The following is a 17181-nucleotide window of genomic DNA, read 5'->3' on the forward strand; positions in this document are numbered from 1 at the left end:
TTGATCAAATTGGAAATGCTGTGAAAGGTAATTAAGAGTAGAATAAAAACCCTGTAGTGATCACAGAAACTATAATAAAGCAACAAATAATAAAGCTTTATTCATATAGCACTTTCTATACAGCAGGTGCAGCTCAAGGTGCTTTACAAAAGGGCACAAACACACAAACTAAAACAAACAACAAGATGAAATTCACCTCAGATCAGACGTTAAGACCTTTTTGAAAACATGCAGCATAACAACATAAAATAAAAAGGAGGTAAAGATAATAAAACAATAAAATAGATAACGATTCCTCTCAAAAAAATTAAGAAAGACAAAATAAATCGATACAGCAAGATATAAAATCTTTTCAAATAGATCAAATAAACATATAAATACAATAAAATTATAATAGTGTAAATGTAATGATAATTATAGCAGAGGTGACACGATTAAAACACCAACTGAAAAGGAAATGTCGCTAATAAAACTGTTACGTAATATAAGTTAAAAGCTATAAAACCTTTAAAATAAATAAAACAATGTAAAATTAAGTAAATAATAAATACTGAAACTCCACTAAAAAGCTGTGTGTCTTAAGCTGTGAAAATGTCATCCTTTTAAAGGAAACTTCATTAAACAGAACCTTTTACCTATTACATGGGATATGTTCGATGAAATAAATGGTAAAAATTGAAATAAAATATTCATCCTTGACCGGAACCAAGGACATTTGACCATTGTGTTGAATGTGCATGCAGTTCAGGTTGTAGAAGACAATAAGGATAAACAACGCGTAAAGGTGTTCACTTATATTTAACTCTAGCTTTATCTGCATTTTATAATGTTAATCAAGTGCTTTAATCTTATCTTAACTCAATACTTAGCCCTTATTGCGGGCGGGTTGGACATTTTAGGAACTGTTATTTTTATCCTTTAACACATATACAGTATGTGATAAAAGCAGAGAGGAGGAATATGCTTTAAAACAAGAGAAATAACAGCACAGAAAATAAACAGGAAGCTGCGATAATGAATGACTTGCTGCAGACTGACCTTTATGAAGAGCTCTGTTGGGGGGAAGATACCAAGACAGATGGAAAGAAGGGTCCAGCCATGCATTCGGCTCTTCCTGTTCTTGTTGTTCACCAGCTGCTTACAGATCTGGCAGTAAATCTCATCCCTACTCAGACAGAGACACATCACCATCAGAATTCTTTCATTTTTCTCCCACAAAGGGGACATTTAAATTGTTACAGCAATGTACAGGTAGAGACATAGAAGATAGGCCACTATTATATACTCATTCACGTAGATAAGTAAGTAGCAGCAGTATTTATAAAATGTAATTAAATAAGGGTAGAATGAAGTGTGATATATAACAGTAGTAAAATTACAATTATTGTGGCACATACATAAAGATTCTAAGGAAACAGCAGCAAACAACATGGCTACAGAAAAAGAAGAATTGAATAATGATAAGCTTCAAAAACTGACTGAGTTACTACAAGGATGATATATGATTATATTGTAAGGCTGCACAATGTATCTACATTATATACTGATGTTATATTTATAATTCATCGTTGTTTTTCCCTTATCAGATGAACACTTATCCAATCTTTACCTTATATCTCGTCTCGATAGAGCGTATCCGATGATAATGTTGAGTTTCTCCATGGATGTTAGAGGCCGATCCAGTGTCGGACCCTCTCCGATCAAAATGTCCTCATCCTCAGTGAAGTCCTCTGGCTGGTAAGGATGAAAACAAAAACACAAATTTAGTATACAAGGCACACAACGAGAAGAAATAATGATAAAGTGATGATGAATGTGCTGACCTCCTCGGTAATAACAGAAGCTTTTCTGCCTCCGCCTCCAAGCTTTTTCTTGTTCTTCCTCAGTATTATCTAAAAAACACATGAAGATTAGACTGCAGTGCTTCAAATATTGATACATTTTTATTGATTTTTAAAGATGTTTTTAGGCCAGAGAGTGCCTTTATTTGAGAAATAGAATGAAAGGGGGAGAGGGAGCGGAGGGTATTGCCTGTAATGTGTAATGTACTGAGTGATCCGGCGCCCAGTCAGTGTTTTTAAAAAAAACCAAGAAAATATTGAGAAAAATCAATCCTAGTTTCTTGAAGTCCGAGGGGAAGTCTTTAAATGTCTTGTTTTGTCACTCCAGTTTTTGCATGAAAAATAACTGGTCAAATAGTTGGAGCTCTTAATCACAGATAAATTATAAAGCAACAGAAAAAGAATATATAGGTTTGATATATTTTACCTGGTCCAGTCCAACCAGGCTGCTCAGCCTCCTGCTCTGCTTGTGAGGCAGCACTCGCGAGGTGATGGTGTTGGATGCTTGAGAAATGGCATCCGCAGAATTTGGTTCAGGAATGTCCTCCATGTAACGCAGTATAATCCACCATACAGTCAGACAAGCCTGGAGGAAAAGAAAGAGACAAGGATTTAGGAGTAAACTTTGGCAAATGGAGAAATCCAGGGACACGGCAAGGCAAGACATAACTAAACCAAACAGAACGTTCTGAAAGGAAAACAAACAAGGAATTGACAAAAGACCAACAGAACAAGATGACTTAAGGCAACTAATCACATAGACGGAGAGGGCAGGCTAAAACACAAGGGTGACAGAATCAGGGTGGGCAGACAATCACAACGTAAATGAAAACGTTTCAAAATTAAACAGAGACAGAACATGACAGACAGTAAGAGTTCTTCCACTCACCAGCACATCGGCCTCATCATCGTGGGGCAGAAGAGGCTGTCTGATTCTCTGGTTGAAGTGCGTGTGAACGTGGTTGCTCTGGAAGTTACTTCTGCAAAACTTTTGGAATGAAAATTCCTCATTGACATCTTCAAAATCATCGTCTTCTTCCTCTTCAAGAGACGGGGTGGGGGTTGTTGAGATCGAGGCTGGAGTGATGAGAATAGAGGGTTCCTCCAAAGACTCTGGCACGGCCCTCCTCTCATTCTTCTTATTGGTCAAAATAGAAAATAGAAAGTCAGTAATTTCATTATATATGATAAAAATGTTACATTATCAGATTACGTCAACTCACCTCAATTTGATCTGTTGCTTTCTTTACTACCTCTTTCAAAGGAGGCAGGGGAATGAGGTCAAAAGAATCCTCCTCTGAATCCTCCTCTACGATTGGCTCAGGCTCCACAACTGCTGGCTGGGACTTGGCGATAATGTTCAGTCGCTGCTTAAGCTCCGCAGTAACTTGCTCTTGGGCCTCCTTCTGCTGACGTACAATGAAGGCCTGCGACAGGGGTGGGGTAGAGAGAGGATAGGGAAAGGTAGGGCATGAAAGGCGTTAGAATACAACACACCACATCTTGAGATTTATTATGTTAGTTGTAGTTTCAGCTCTCACGTTGTTCCTCCTCTTTGAAGCTTCTTTTCTGGCCTTGGTTCCTCTTGTGTAAGCCTGCAGCAGAATGATGGCGTCTCTCTTCTGCTTATAGACCTTCCTTTCCCGGTAGCCTCGAACCTAGAGGTAATCAGAAATAATGAATAACCTTTAAAAACAATCAATGCATTAATGTATGAATACTTACTGATAAAAATGTATGAAGTCAAATTGATTACAATTTCGCCCCCCAAAAAAGCTAAAGACTTGTATAAACTCTAAAGCTCATTTGAAAAACATATGGAATACGTTTCAATAAATTAATATTTTATAAATTTAGACTTAAAAAATATGAATAATACATCTCAATCTATATGCAACCCTGATGCACTGTAATATGTTTTAAATATATTTAATGTATACACTTCAAAATGAACAAACTATGTAAAAGTATATAAATCAAAATATTGTACAAATATTTTTAAATAACGTTTCTATATAAACAATACGCAGTTCAAACAGCATAAAAGTAAATACATGAATGTCTTTTGGTTGGGACACATTTTAAACCCCTAGAGGGTTTTTAGATATTACGTCTCTCCATAAATAATCTATGTTATCTTTCTTTAAATGTGTAAAGATAGTTCATCTTTCAACCTGGGACATCGAAAACTAAGTAAAGTTCATCTACAGTATCCACACTACATGCCTGGGTCTGTATGGTGAGTGCTGCTTTGCACTGTCTACGGAACTGTAGCTGCAACTTCCGACTGCGGATCTTCGACTTTAGGCGATCAAAGCCGCGCTGGAGCTGTTCGAGTGGAAACAAAGGACAAGGTTAGTTGTTAAGTTGAAGCTGACGCCAAAGAGAGAGAGCATTATAACAGCTGCAAGCTTTGAGTTGTATAAAAGCTGATGAAGCTTCGGACCTTTCTTTGCAATTTCTCCTCTCTGTAAGCTCTCCAGTTCTTCTGCAACACAACAGCTGCCCTCCGCTTCTTCAGGAAAGACTTTCTGCAAAAATGAGGAAAAGAAACACACTCATTCACACACTGTCTCATTGACACCTTTCTTTGATAACTTATTTGATATTTGACCAATTATTTATGCCCTCAGGCTCAACAGCTAAGGCTCGATCCCAAATAAATAACTGAAAAAGCTTTAAAAACTGCACAGCGACATGTGTACATATTTATACTTGTATTTAGATTTAATTTGCTTCTTACTCCAGATATCTATGGCCTTTTACTCTTTTATTTATTTAACTAATTATTACTGATATATATATATATATATATATTACTTAGTTTTTTTGTATAGCACTTTATCTAGGCCCTTACTCCCTTTTTATCTTCTTCTAGGCCCTTATCTTTTTATGTTATATGTTCATGTTTATGTTTGCACTGTGGGACTGCAAGAAACAGTATTTCAATTTTCTGTATGTATAACACATGTGGAAATTTTGACAATAAAGTGGACTTTGACTTTGATTATTTTTCACTTTAGGCGATTTGCTTTTATTTGTCCCATCCTGTGTGTCTTTATCATTGATACTGCTTTTTCACCTGGCTTTCCTTAGTATGTAAAAAGGTTTATCTTATCTTGTCTTGTCTTATATGGCAGCATGTATATCAATACATAAACACTATCTGTAGCTGCAGCAAAGGACACATCTTTATGCGATTTCCTCTTTCTACTTTTTATTAGAAACAGCACCTGTCTTTGTATCCCAGCATGACCCTCTGGATCACCAGAACTATTTTGCTGAGTTTTTCTTCCCTGAGGCGTTCCAGGATGGCGTCATGGGCATCCTGAAATAAATTGGAGAGAAAAAAGAAGAATTTGTACTCCCTGATTTGCCCAGAACAATGTTGCATGCAGATGCGATAAGGTTCCAAGAATAAGAAATCAAAATCTTATAAAAAGCAACTCAATTACGGTCAACTCCAGCATACAGTACTTCCCTGACGAGTTACTATACATGCGAGTTTATAACACTGATACTATTTCACCAGTGATGTTCTACTGGGTAGAAACGATTAAAAAAGCTGTGGAACAACATGACTTAAATTAAACATTTTTTTCACCCTCAGGAAGATCTTGTTCCTTCCTATTTTCCACTCGTCCTCTCCTTCAATCTCCGTCTTGCAGATGGCTTCACAACAGGCAGCAGCTGTCTCCTGGTGAGAAAGAAAATGCTGAAAAGAGGCTAAAAACGGCCCAAATCTCTCTGCGGGGAGAAAACAACCTTAACAACCATAACAAAGTTAGCAGTAACAGTTAAGATTCACATAATATGACAAATTATGAATCAACTTCGTAACATATGATCACAACGTACAGTTTTGGGGTCACAGGCGGTCGTCCTCAGAAGCACCCTGTAGCGATTCAGGAAGTCCTCAAAGGTGTGGCGAATTGGGAATCCCAGTTTACGGATTCGGATGGTGTCCAACATGCCGGAGTATCTCAGCTGACGCATGCACAGCTCTCTGTCAAACATCTAAAAAGAGAGCACATCAAAGCATACGTGAATACGATATCTATGTGTGTCTGAGTTCCATTGTTCTGGCCTTTTGCATCACAGCAACAGAAACATTACTTGTCAATTCTAACATGCTGATGATGAATTCCATATTCATCATCTTAGCGTGAGAATACTATCATTTGCTAATTAGCACTAATTATATGTCATGAAGAAAATCCATACGGTTTCATGTTATTGTTTATAAACTATCAGCTGCAAAAATACAACATTTGACCTGAATCAGACCAAAAGGGTTCATCAAAGTAAAAAAAATCATTAATGTGAGTATCAGATTTCTAGGACTCTCCTCAACTGAAGAAGTTCTTAGTCCAGGAACACTCATATGATTTTGACGATTAATCAATTACTTAAGTGAATCGACAGATCTGTAAAACCGAGTTTCTCCAGGGAGAATCATGCAAAAGCATCACTTTAAACAGGAACATTAAAATGTTACTAAAAAAATAACAAATTGACACAACCAGACATACATATTGCATGGCAACCAATCCAATAGCTGTTGTGACATTCACTCGGAATTACAAGTATCATCCACAAGGCGGGGTTAGAAGAAAATGTAAGAGGTTGGCTAAAGTCATTAGGATTCATCATCTGGAAACCATGAACATCTGTACAAACAGTTTTGCTTTTGTATCAGGTGGATGTTCAGAAATTTTACGGGATAAGTTAGAACTTTGTGGCACAAAACCTTAACAAAAAGGAATGCCAGATTAGTAGAGAGATTCATCCTCTGGGGATCATACATCTCTGTACAAGTTCCATCCAGTAGTTGTTGATGTAATATAGTCAGGACCAAGGTTGTGGACCTGTGCTGCTATAGCTTGCCACTAACATGGGCCAGAAAGAATAATGGCGAGGGAAGATAAATGATTTAAATTTAAAAGGGCATTGGAAAGCTTCCCGGTTACTGAGCAGGTTATATTTCAAAATGTTGTAAATTGCTTTATGGCACCAAGCAGGAAGAGGCCATTGTTTATCCAGTGAAAGGGCAGATGGTAGGGGGGCTGAAACGTAGATTGGAAAATTAACCTTATCCTCTTCAATAAAGGTAGACTCACAAGATATAGGATTTAGGGGCATTTCCTAATTTAGATTAAACCTAACACAAACATCACTGACACTTCTCTCAACCTTCCTCCAAATTGCTTATCATACATCATCGCTCAATGATTCAGTCATGTTTCAAGATGCTAAACACAGCATCCATTGTGTGTTAATCTGACCATAATATACAGTAGTTGCTCATATGTGATTCACCTGAGACTGCTTTTCATTGTTAGGTTTGAAGCAGCGGATGAAGAAAGGCTGGCAGGCGGACAGAGCCTTCATCAGGGAGTCCAGAGACTGGCGGAACTGAGCGCTCAGCGTTGCCACCTGCTTACGGTTGTCAGTCTGGGCCTGCATGGATGAAAAAAGAAGTCATTATCATGCCAAGTTAGCAATGGAGTGCTGCAGGAATTAGTCCAAAAACATGGACATTTGATCTAATTTTTGCAACTTCTGTCCTCTCAAAGTCAGGAGATTTTACTTAAAGGTCTAAAATATGAACATTTTGAACTTTGTTCTACACCATAAACTACATCAGATAATATGAATTTTAAAGCTCTTAAAAAAGGCGGATGCTATCAAATGGCAAAATGAGACCACTTAACGCACCACCTAAGGAATGAGGAAGAGCACTTTGAAGCTAATTTTGGTTGTGGCTCAATCCTGGAATTACAACTTCCTGGTCCGTAATGGGAGCCCACCTATAAGCTGTATTCAGTTTCCTCTATATATTCAAAATCACAGCGAAAAACAAGTCCCCCTTTAAACTTAGTGGTGGTGAAGTCATGTGACAGTGGTGTAGTTACTTTATAGCTTAACGTTAGCTTTTTTGCTATGTTAGCTGTTGCATTTACGATTCAAAAATCCTATAAGGGTTTTCCGCTGTGAAGCTAATCTTGCTAAACAAAACATGTCAGTATCAAACGCTTGTTAACCACATGGCTAATTTTCAGCAATAATACAAAATCCAATTAGACTTGACATTTTGATTCCCGGACAAAAATTGTGATCCCTTTAGAACTAATGTGCAACAAAATAAGATATGATTTAGGTAGCAAAGTAAAAGAAAATGACTTGCAGATGGGAGTATACTTTCATACCCGTAGAGAGTTGTTGGGTGTTATGAAGATCTTCTTGTTGTTACTGATATTCACATTATTGATTGAAAGCTCAGTCTCAAAAATCTGTTGAAGCAGCGTATTCTTGGTCTTCTTCACCATATTGATCATGTCAGAACTGACCGCATCTCTGTTCTTTTCCAGGAAGCCTTCAAGGGGAAAAAAACAACAACACTATCACTATCAAACAGATCATTAGTCTTCAGTTGGACTTTTGGTGAATTTAGTTTTTTGTACCTTTGGAGTCGTAGTGAACTTTGCCAGCGTAGTGGCAAATGCCAAAGTCTGTGTCGTATTCACTTCTGGAGGAGATGTAGCTCTTGTTCTTACGGTGTTGTTGGTTCATCTTGTTGAGCATAGTGGCGTCTGAGCCCTGTGGCACATCAAACAATACTTTGACTTTAAAACAAGTAAAACATATTTCACTTTACTGGCAGATTCTAGAGTAAACGCTTTAATAAGACTTGGTGTGTGAATTGTCTTAAAAGTAACCCTTGCATAGCACAACCAACCTTTGGAAAGTTGCTCTCTTCATCGATCAGAGCCAGCAGGTTGCAGGGTTTCATAGCCAGAACATCCAGGATGCTCTGATTGTCACTGAATTCGATGTTATTCCACACAATGTCCTGCTTCAGGTACTCCTTCTGCTCCAGCTTGAAGATGTGGCCCACGAAGAACTGCTGCAGCTTTTCGTTGGCAAAGTTTATGCACAGCTGCTCGAAGCTGTAGGACGACAGGGTTACATTTGAGCAGCTGTAACTAAAGTGCTCAACATGAGAAAAGAAAAGTCATTACCTGTTTGTTTGGAAGTTCTCAAAACCAAAGATATCGAGCAGGCCGATGGACAGGAAGGAGGATTTGGGGCTTTTGGTCAACTTCTTGTAGATGACATTGTTGATTTTCTCAACAATCCATATGAACAGCTTATTGTAGATTGCCTGAGCGATCGGTAAAACAAATGTTAGTTAAATACATTTTAAAGTTAAATGTGATCTTTTCAGCAAGAGTAATCATTCCAACTAAAAAAAGGAATATTAAAGGAATATTATTTTAAGAAACGTACTGTAGCAAGTTTTATTTAACAACCTAAAATAAAAAAAACCACACAAAGGGTCAACATCGATTTAAGTGTACACTATATTTAGAATATTTGCTCTGATTTACTCTCCCATCAAACAATTATACATTTGTCATTTTTTCTGACAAGGAACTGAAGCTGTTATCTAAGTTCTGCCATATCCACCAGACTCCATTGACAAAAACTGTAATTTTACCTCGCAGAACAAGGAAGTTGCTTGTCAATCGCTGGCTTGATCGGTCAGTTTTTTTGTGTGTTATTTTGTGACTTTAAAGATTCTGACCTAACCAAAGTCACACAAAACACAAACAAACTAACCAATAGAGGCAGAGATAGACCAGTAACCCCTGTGTTCTGCTAGATAAAATTGAGTTTTTTTCAAAGGAGTTTGGTGGCATAGATGGGGTTCAAGAAGAGTTTAGTTCTTCAGTGACCGGATGGTTGTTAAACCCTGCATTGCCCCTCTCATAACAACTGCTGTGTCGAAAAACACCTGCCTGCAACATCCTCTTTTAAACTGTGTTTAGTTATGTTTGCTTTTGAGTTTTTAATGAATCTCTCTGCAATCAATGTTTCAATTGACCTTATGCTGTTATCTTTATCAATTGCAGTACGCAAGATCTTTTCTACACTAATAGGATCCAATAAGGAAGTTGGCAGCCTTTGTATTGCCAGTCAGTGGGTCCGATTTATTACCTTCACGAAGGCATCTCTACAGTCAGATGCCTGGTCGGCGCTGAGGGGTTTGACAACACTCTCTCTGTTGGTCTTAAAGGAGCGTTCGGTCAAACTCTTCGCCAGGGCAGACCTCTTCACCTGAAGGGAAAAGATGGAGGTTTTTCAATCATTTCGTGCCGGAAAAAATGATAATAAGTTCATGGTTTATCATCACTTAATCTGTGCGCTCGCCTCCAGTAGTGATGCTGCCATGCTGAAGTGTTGGGACTTGGTGACGTTACTGGTTTCCATGTTATGTTGTGTGTTTGCTGTTGGGAACATGAAATCAAATGTTACAACAACAAGAACACCAGAAAATACAAATACATATAGTGGTTCAAACTCACTTAAGTAGCCCTTTTGGGTTATTAAATTATCTGTGATGCCCGTGTCTACAATTGCATTGCATTATTCATTTACTTAAAATGCATTATAATTATTATAAAGTTATTTTTGGTCAACCAGTGCCTTAAATCAAGTGATAGCTATGAAAGGGGGGAGACAGAGGGGATGATGCGGCAAATGGTCTCAGGACCGATTTCAACCTGGTTCCTCCATCAAGTCTCAGTCCATGGGCCAACAGTTCTATCAACTGAGCTATACGACGGCCCCGCATGCTCAACTTTAACTCACCATTCATTTAGAAACTTACACTAAGAAAAAATATGGGACACATTTTGGGCTTACAATGAAGTAAAAAAACAACTTTGACTTCTGAGTATTTTAAACTCAAGCTTTACAATTGAACAATATATGTTTTGAAGCAATGATGTTTTTAAATCGATTGACACCACAATTAGTAATCTGACTTTAACTTTTACAGTAATTATCTAACTTGAACTTGTAGTGTGTTGTAACATTGTGGATCTGTTTTAATACCCTTTTTTTGTTCCTTGCATTAAATATAACCCGCAATTTATAAGAAAAACTATCATATGTAACATGTGTTTACTCACCCTGGAAGCAGACGTTTCCCAGGTGTAATATGGCGGCCAGCAGCTTGAGGATTTCCTGACACTGGATTTCTGAGAAGGTGAGGATTTTCATCGCGGATAGAATATGCTGGTAGTCTTTAGCATCATCCCTGCCGTCACACTGGATACAGCAGCCCTGATGCACATGAAAACTAAGGTTTACATTGTTCACAGTAAATCGACAAGATTTCACATATTCGGGTTGGCAGCCATTGTAATACCTTGGAAAGGAATTTGTACTCCTGAGCAACGCCGAGGTTCAACGTTTTCTTCTCCTCGGCTGTGGCTCCTGCCAGTATGCAGTAAAACACATGGTAGTTTCTCTCCCCCAGGGCCTAAAGGTAATGTGGAGCCAAAAATATACTATTACAAGAAGATAAACTGTAAGACTTTCCATGACTAAAATGCATTATACATCAAAGCATAACTAGTTTTCCGTACTCTTCATAGTGCTTTAAAAAACAGCAATCATCGTTTATTATGCCTTTCCTGTATGCATTATAAAGGTTTGTGTGCATGTAAATGGTCTGCAAAGGCTAAAATCTCACAGTTCGCTAAAAGGGGGATTCTCTCCCACACACTCCCCCAACCCCCTGCCTGAAAAGCCTCCATTTTTGTCCTATGTTTACTTCCATAACATAATGACATCACTATGTAACACTCATGCTTCTATTGGCTGGCACCAACAAATTGTACGTAAAAGACTACGGAGGATCTCTCTGAGCAGCTGACCAATCACAACAACAAAATACAAATATGAACCTGGAAATTTGCAAAATAGGGCCCCTTTAAAATCTTTTAGGGTCAAGTGCCATAACTCTTAATTTTGCTCGTTATTCATAGATATTATTATGTATTTTTTACTTAACGTCAAGCAAGAATGACCATTTTATTTATCTGATATATACCTCAGATATATAATTACTTCACTTTAAGCACTTAAAGTGACTATAGTGACTAAAGTATCAAATTATAAAGCATTACAACTGTGATTGTTAATGCATTAAGAAAAGCAATGTTATGTGTTACATTAATTAGAATTATAATACTCTATGGGAGAAATTGAAGTTACATGCAATTATATTATGTATTAAATAAAATGCTTTAAAATATGTAATGTAAATAGTAAATAGCATTATAAACTCTTATGAATGCATATAAATACAGTTTAACTGGGCCATAAACAGACTATAATGCACCACTTTATTTTAATTTTAATGTAATTTTTTTTATTTGCATTTTGAGAAATATTTGGTTACATGGCATAAAAAACAGGAATCAGGAAAACATAAGAAAGAAAAAGCAGAAAATAAGAAAACAAGAGAGGAATTGCTTATTAGAGTAAGTGTGCTTTAAATGCTTTATAATTAAAGGAAGTACACCAGTAAAAGTAAAGGTGTATAAAAGGACACTCTTTGTGGCTGGGAACGACCTGCTCATGTTTTCCATGACTTCAACAAGCAATCATCTACTTTCTCTGAGAGTTCACTGTCCATGATAACAGCATGTTTATCTAACCAGCCCTGTTTTTATCGGGGCTATGATAAGAAGGAGCAGGGTGTTTGGACTGAGACAACTCACCTGATGGCAGACACGGGATTTCTCCAGGAGATACTGCTCCACACGAGCTCCCTCAATCACTCCTTCCTTATTGAAGAAGATTTCCAAATATTTCCCAAAGCGACTGGAATTGTCATTGCGGACCGTTTTTGCATTTCCAAACGCTGCATAGGACAGAACAAGGATGTTTATTGAATTGGTTCACTATGTCTGTGTATGGGTGTGTCTCAACAGGAAGTTGTTTGTGTTTATGATGGGTCCAAATTCTGGTCTCAGGTACAACAATAAAGAGGGAAAGTCAGTTGATGTTAGAATGGAGCTTCTTATCTTCTAAGATCTGTCCATAACTTCTGGAAATTTATTTAAAATAACTTTTTTCATCAAAAGAAGTTAGATATTGCTACTGTAACCCTAGATACCATGGGAAAGTTGTGCCAGGAATTGTTGTTGGTTGAAAAATCCCACAAAGTACTAGCTTTACAGTGTTATTTTTTGTAAAATGTATATTTTAATTTGACATGTTTCAGAGATGGTTAGACCGCTAGCCTGAACCTACCAGTATTTTTAATGTAGCAGGCAGCATAATATTTTTTGGGGGATACATTTTACCGTTTGTTCTTGATGTCAATAAAAATATTTTGTAAAAAGTTTGCAGTTGAATATGATAAGCATAAATCAATGTAAAGATTTGTCGAAGGTGAGCTTGCTGAGCCACCTCCATTAACTCACAGGTCACAGGTGTTAATCCTGAAATTAGTCACCTATGTACTAAGACAAGGAGCGATTTTGAATAGGTAATTGTTAACAGTCTGTTGACGTAGTACCTTCTAATATGGGGTTGGACTCGAGGATCTGCTTCTCGATCTGCTGCTCAGAGAGCTCACCGCTGATCGCTGCCAAATACTGCAGGATCAGCTTCGTGCTCTCTGTCTTCCCCGCACCTGATTCCCCACTGAGGAAAATATAGAAGAGAAGAGGTCATGTAAAAAAAAAAAAAAGAAAGCCCCACAATATTGAGTCTATTGTAGACTGTCAAATGATTCATGGTGACCTGATGATGCAGCACTGGTTCCTGAGGTGCCGCTTCATGTTATGGTAGCATGACTCAGCAATGGCGAAGATGTGCGGAGGGAGTTCCCCCAGCTTTCGACCTTGGTACAACTCCACCTGAAGGTAATAGGGTTAAATGATGAAGAGGGAATGATCTGCAACTGTAGTATGTCTATGATAAATGTTAAAACCAGCCTCACCTGGTTTTCTGAATAAAAAGGAAAATCCTGGTACGGGTTCACTGCCACCAGCACAGAGCCTGTGTAGGTCTGTAAAAGACAAATGGTGCTGTGTGAGACGTTTAGGATAGAGGAAATAAATCCAGAAATATCTAAGTCCACTTATGATGGCTGAACGTTATTGTTAATTCAACATCATACATTGACTACCTTTGTTCCAGAAGTATGGGGAAAGAACTTGATTGTCTAATTGTTTAATATTATATTTGCGTTCCTACTCTGGTTTGTGGTGTTTTTCTAAACATTTGCTGATTTGTACTGCCATCAGGCCTGGGCATTTTTTATGCATGACAGTGATATTTAATCATACAAAGAAAGAAAATGGAATTTAATTTGAGATGCACAAAGCATTGGACATTTTCAAATGACCAGGATAATCCACACACATTATGACTATTTTCTTTAGTAATTCTAGATGGTTATTGTCAATGTATGTCACTTAGTATATAGTATATACTATATATAGTACTATATATAGTATATAGTAGTTTCCTTTTCTATTGTGTAATTTCATTTTTGTATTTACTCTCATTTAAATGTGTTGAATTATTTTTCATTGTTTTGAAAATCAATGAGCTGCACTCTGCCTTACATAGATAAGACCTCGTTTGTGACGAAGGAGCAGGTTCCTGAGGAGGCCGGCTTCCGTCATGTCTCCCAACTTGATCATGTCATCCACCCCCTCCACTGATGTTGGGTGCATGATCCTGAGCGAGGCTTCCTGCTCCTGGGATAGACTGCGCTCCTGGGAGAGTTCAGAGAAAGAAATAAGGTTGAACTCCAGGCTGTAAATGCTTTTATGATGCTTTATATAAGCAATACACATTAACATATTGATTTAGCTTTTTATACAGACCAATAAGTGGATATCTACCTTTCCTTCATCGTCGACTAGTAACCGTTGACCTGATGGTGTTACTGTTACCCTAGCTCCGATGGGTACCCCGATGTCGGAGTCCACCCACACCCACTCCCCCTAAAAATACAGAGTACAATACTTTAAATAATACATTCACAAGCAGATTTGGTGTTTTAAAAGACCATTTCACCCACAAAATAATAATTGTTGTGTCAGATTCTCTTGCCATATCTTGAAAAGGTATATATGTTTAAAGGCTTACCTCGATGGTAAACAAAGGATTCAAAACCAATGACATTTCTTGGAGAGATTAAATAAAATCTGGGTTTTTATGTTTGGGAAGTTTTGAGCGTTCAACTGGATGAATGAGACTTTGGTTATAGTTTTGATGACGTTAAACTTTGCCTTCATTTATTTTAATTCATTAACACTTTTCTCTGTTTTTTATTCTTTGATCTTTGTAGTGGCATTAGAGAAAATACAGTTGGATCGAAAATTCAAGGTACCAGGGTGAATAAATGATATTTAAAGAATCTCTGTAAAGGTGCATCATTCCTTTAATGTTCTGAAGAAAACTGCATTTATGATGGGGCCACCTTTATAAGCTTACAGTATTTCCTTGAAGGAAGGATTGCGGGAAATGTTAAGTTTTCATCAAGGAACAAGTATGATTACTGGTAAGTAGCATTCTTAGAAATAAAATCCATTCTCAATTTCTCAGTCTTACCTTTCTCAGCATCACCAATTTTCAGCGTTCCTACTCCCTAAACACAAAGAAATCCACATGAGGAGTTGCAGTTTTGAGGAAAAGTGTCTCCTTCGAATGAATTGTTTGGATACACTTTTAGTTCAGCGTGCATTACAAAAATCCCAAGGTAGAGTTTGAAAAGTATTTATTACAAAGCTCCTGTTGTTCTCAACGCTATCGGTTAATGTGAACATAGGCAGCAGAATAATAATAACAAAGAATCTGTGAAACATATGAAGAAGTCTACCTAATAGTCCTTTAAGGAGTGATCTTCATTAATTTCCACTCTTTCAGCCTTCCTTATAGTTGCCGTTTGCCCTGACGCCCTCCTGAATCTGTCTCAGTATGTAGGAGGTAACCCTGCCCTCTTTCGACTGACAAACTTATTTTTATGGCACTTTGACTTTGAACCAGCTGTTGCTGAAAAAGGAAGGGGAAGAGAAACTGAGCTTACGGATATATCATATCTGTCTTGTCATCACCTGGCCAGCATTACCCCATTTATTTGTTTATCTTCTGACGGTTTCAGCAATAATTACATTTTTTGGCAAGTGGCAGGTCATTTGTTTTCCACATTTGTGTGCATAGCTCTTGATTTTTCTTTTTTCTCTTGTAACGCTAAGTTTTGGTTAAGTGTAATTTACAGTGGATCTATTTCTATTATATATACATTTTTTGAGTCCCTTCCATTATTTTCCTTTAATGAAAATAAAATGAAATAAAATTCTAATGCCATTTTATAGCAACAACAGCACATTAATTCATCAATATTAAATAACTCATTATACGTTTTTCTGTAAATGGCCTTGATGCAGATATGGTCAAACATTCAGTGATGTCATAAAATTTATGTGCAGCCTTTGGACTCCATCTGTGTTGATCAGAGTAAGCGTCTCACGCACTGCCCCTGCAATAAAGATTAAAACATGAGATTGAAACCATCTCTGAAAGTGACAGAGGACCAGCTTTAATTATGTTTCATATTTTGCGTAACATACTGTATGGTTGTTGATTAGTCACTGTCCATTATGAATGGCAATAAAATGCATTTCCCTGCCAGTTATCTACTGTGTCATGTTAGACATGGACTTCAACCCTTAAGGGAAACCTCCCTCGAATGGGCAAAAGTATTTATCTGCTCTATTATAACATTTAAAGTCACAAGGTCATGTGGGTTGGGTTTAAAGTCAAAATGATCACTCACCTGAGATTGGAGGCACTCACTGGCGTCAGTGTGTTCATTTCTGATAAGATGTCTCTGAGGGAAGGCGGAGCAGAAAAATAAAAACTCAAACAAACAATTGCACTAGCTAAGCTACTGTTCTGAGCATGAGCCACTTCAACCCTGCTCGGAGTATAAATGTGGTGACATTAAAATGTTCATAATACGTGACATAATAAATAATCTTTCTGACTCTCCCTAATATCTTTCACTAACTTTTTTATGACATAGGAGAACCTGGGTTATGACGTTTTAATACGATAACAGCGGCAGGCAGTTTTTATTTCAAGTGATACTAAGCAGCATCAGAAAGACACAAATGTAAATCGGTTTGGTAACCAATAAAATATTACTTTCGTGACTCAATGTACTAAAGAGTTTGACTGATACTGCTTGAGTTCAGGTGTAAATCAGACCCTATACAGGAAGTCAGGTTAACCAGTGGTAATTAAAATATTGATTTTTTTTATACTTATAAAATGTTGGAGCAGACCTGTACATTCATGACAATGTGGCACATTAAAAAGAAATCCAGTCATAAAGTATTTGCTGTTAAGGTCATAAGGTAATTAAAAACACAGATTATCTCTCTTTATTTGCAATATAAAAAAAACAGGAGGGCAGGGCCCATTGTAGTTAAGAGTCATCAGTGTGTCACTGTTAGCA

The 17181-nt window shown here is 37.4% G+C and overlaps 1 protein-coding gene across 1 annotated transcript in view; it reads right to left on the reverse strand.

Annotated features, from left to right (window-relative positions):
- The window catches only part of LOC134866336 (unconventional myosin-VIIa-like), a 28595-nt gene extending 12958 nt beyond the window's left edge, over positions 1–15637 (reverse strand). The window contains exons 1-29 of the mRNA XM_063886447.1: positions 15541–15637; positions 15273–15309; positions 14561–14662; positions 14279–14431; positions 13648–13716; positions 13449–13564; positions 13222–13349; positions 12419–12561; positions 11059–11172; positions 10820–10973; positions 10056–10132; positions 9843–9962; positions 8864–9006; positions 8581–8791; positions 8306–8441; positions 8051–8217; positions 7161–7301; positions 5700–5858; positions 5446–5538; positions 5075–5169; positions 4288–4372; positions 4068–4169; positions 3383–3499; positions 3065–3268; positions 2731–2979; positions 2269–2427; positions 1824–1892; positions 1610–1734; positions 1039–1165 (exon numbers count right to left, since the gene is read on the reverse strand). Of these exons, the coding sequence (XP_063742517.1) occupies positions 1039–1165; positions 1610–1734; positions 1824–1892; positions 2269–2427; positions 2731–2979; positions 3065–3268; positions 3383–3499; positions 4068–4169; positions 4288–4372; positions 5075–5169; positions 5446–5538; positions 5700–5858; positions 7161–7301; positions 8051–8217; positions 8306–8441; positions 8581–8791; positions 8864–9006; positions 9843–9962; positions 10056–10132; positions 10820–10973; positions 11059–11172; positions 12419–12561; positions 13222–13349; positions 13449–13564; positions 13648–13716; positions 14279–14431; positions 14561–14662; positions 15273–15284 (3570 nt within the window). The 5' untranslated portion in view covers positions 15285–15309; positions 15541–15637. The remainder of the gene's footprint in view (positions 1–1038; positions 1166–1609; positions 1735–1823; positions 1893–2268; positions 2428–2730; positions 2980–3064; positions 3269–3382; positions 3500–4067; positions 4170–4287; positions 4373–5074; positions 5170–5445; positions 5539–5699; positions 5859–7160; positions 7302–8050; positions 8218–8305; positions 8442–8580; positions 8792–8863; positions 9007–9842; positions 9963–10055; positions 10133–10819; positions 10974–11058; positions 11173–12418; positions 12562–13221; positions 13350–13448; positions 13565–13647; positions 13717–14278; positions 14432–14560; positions 14663–15272; positions 15310–15540) is intronic.
- Positions 15638–17181: the final 1544 nt, after the last annotated feature.

This window comes from Eleginops maclovinus, chromosome 6 (genome assembly GCF_036324505.1).
Source record: "Eleginops maclovinus isolate JMC-PN-2008 ecotype Puerto Natales chromosome 6, JC_Emac_rtc_rv5, whole genome shotgun sequence".
Taxonomy (NCBI): Eukaryota; Metazoa; Chordata; class Actinopteri; order Perciformes; family Eleginopidae; genus Eleginops; species Eleginops maclovinus.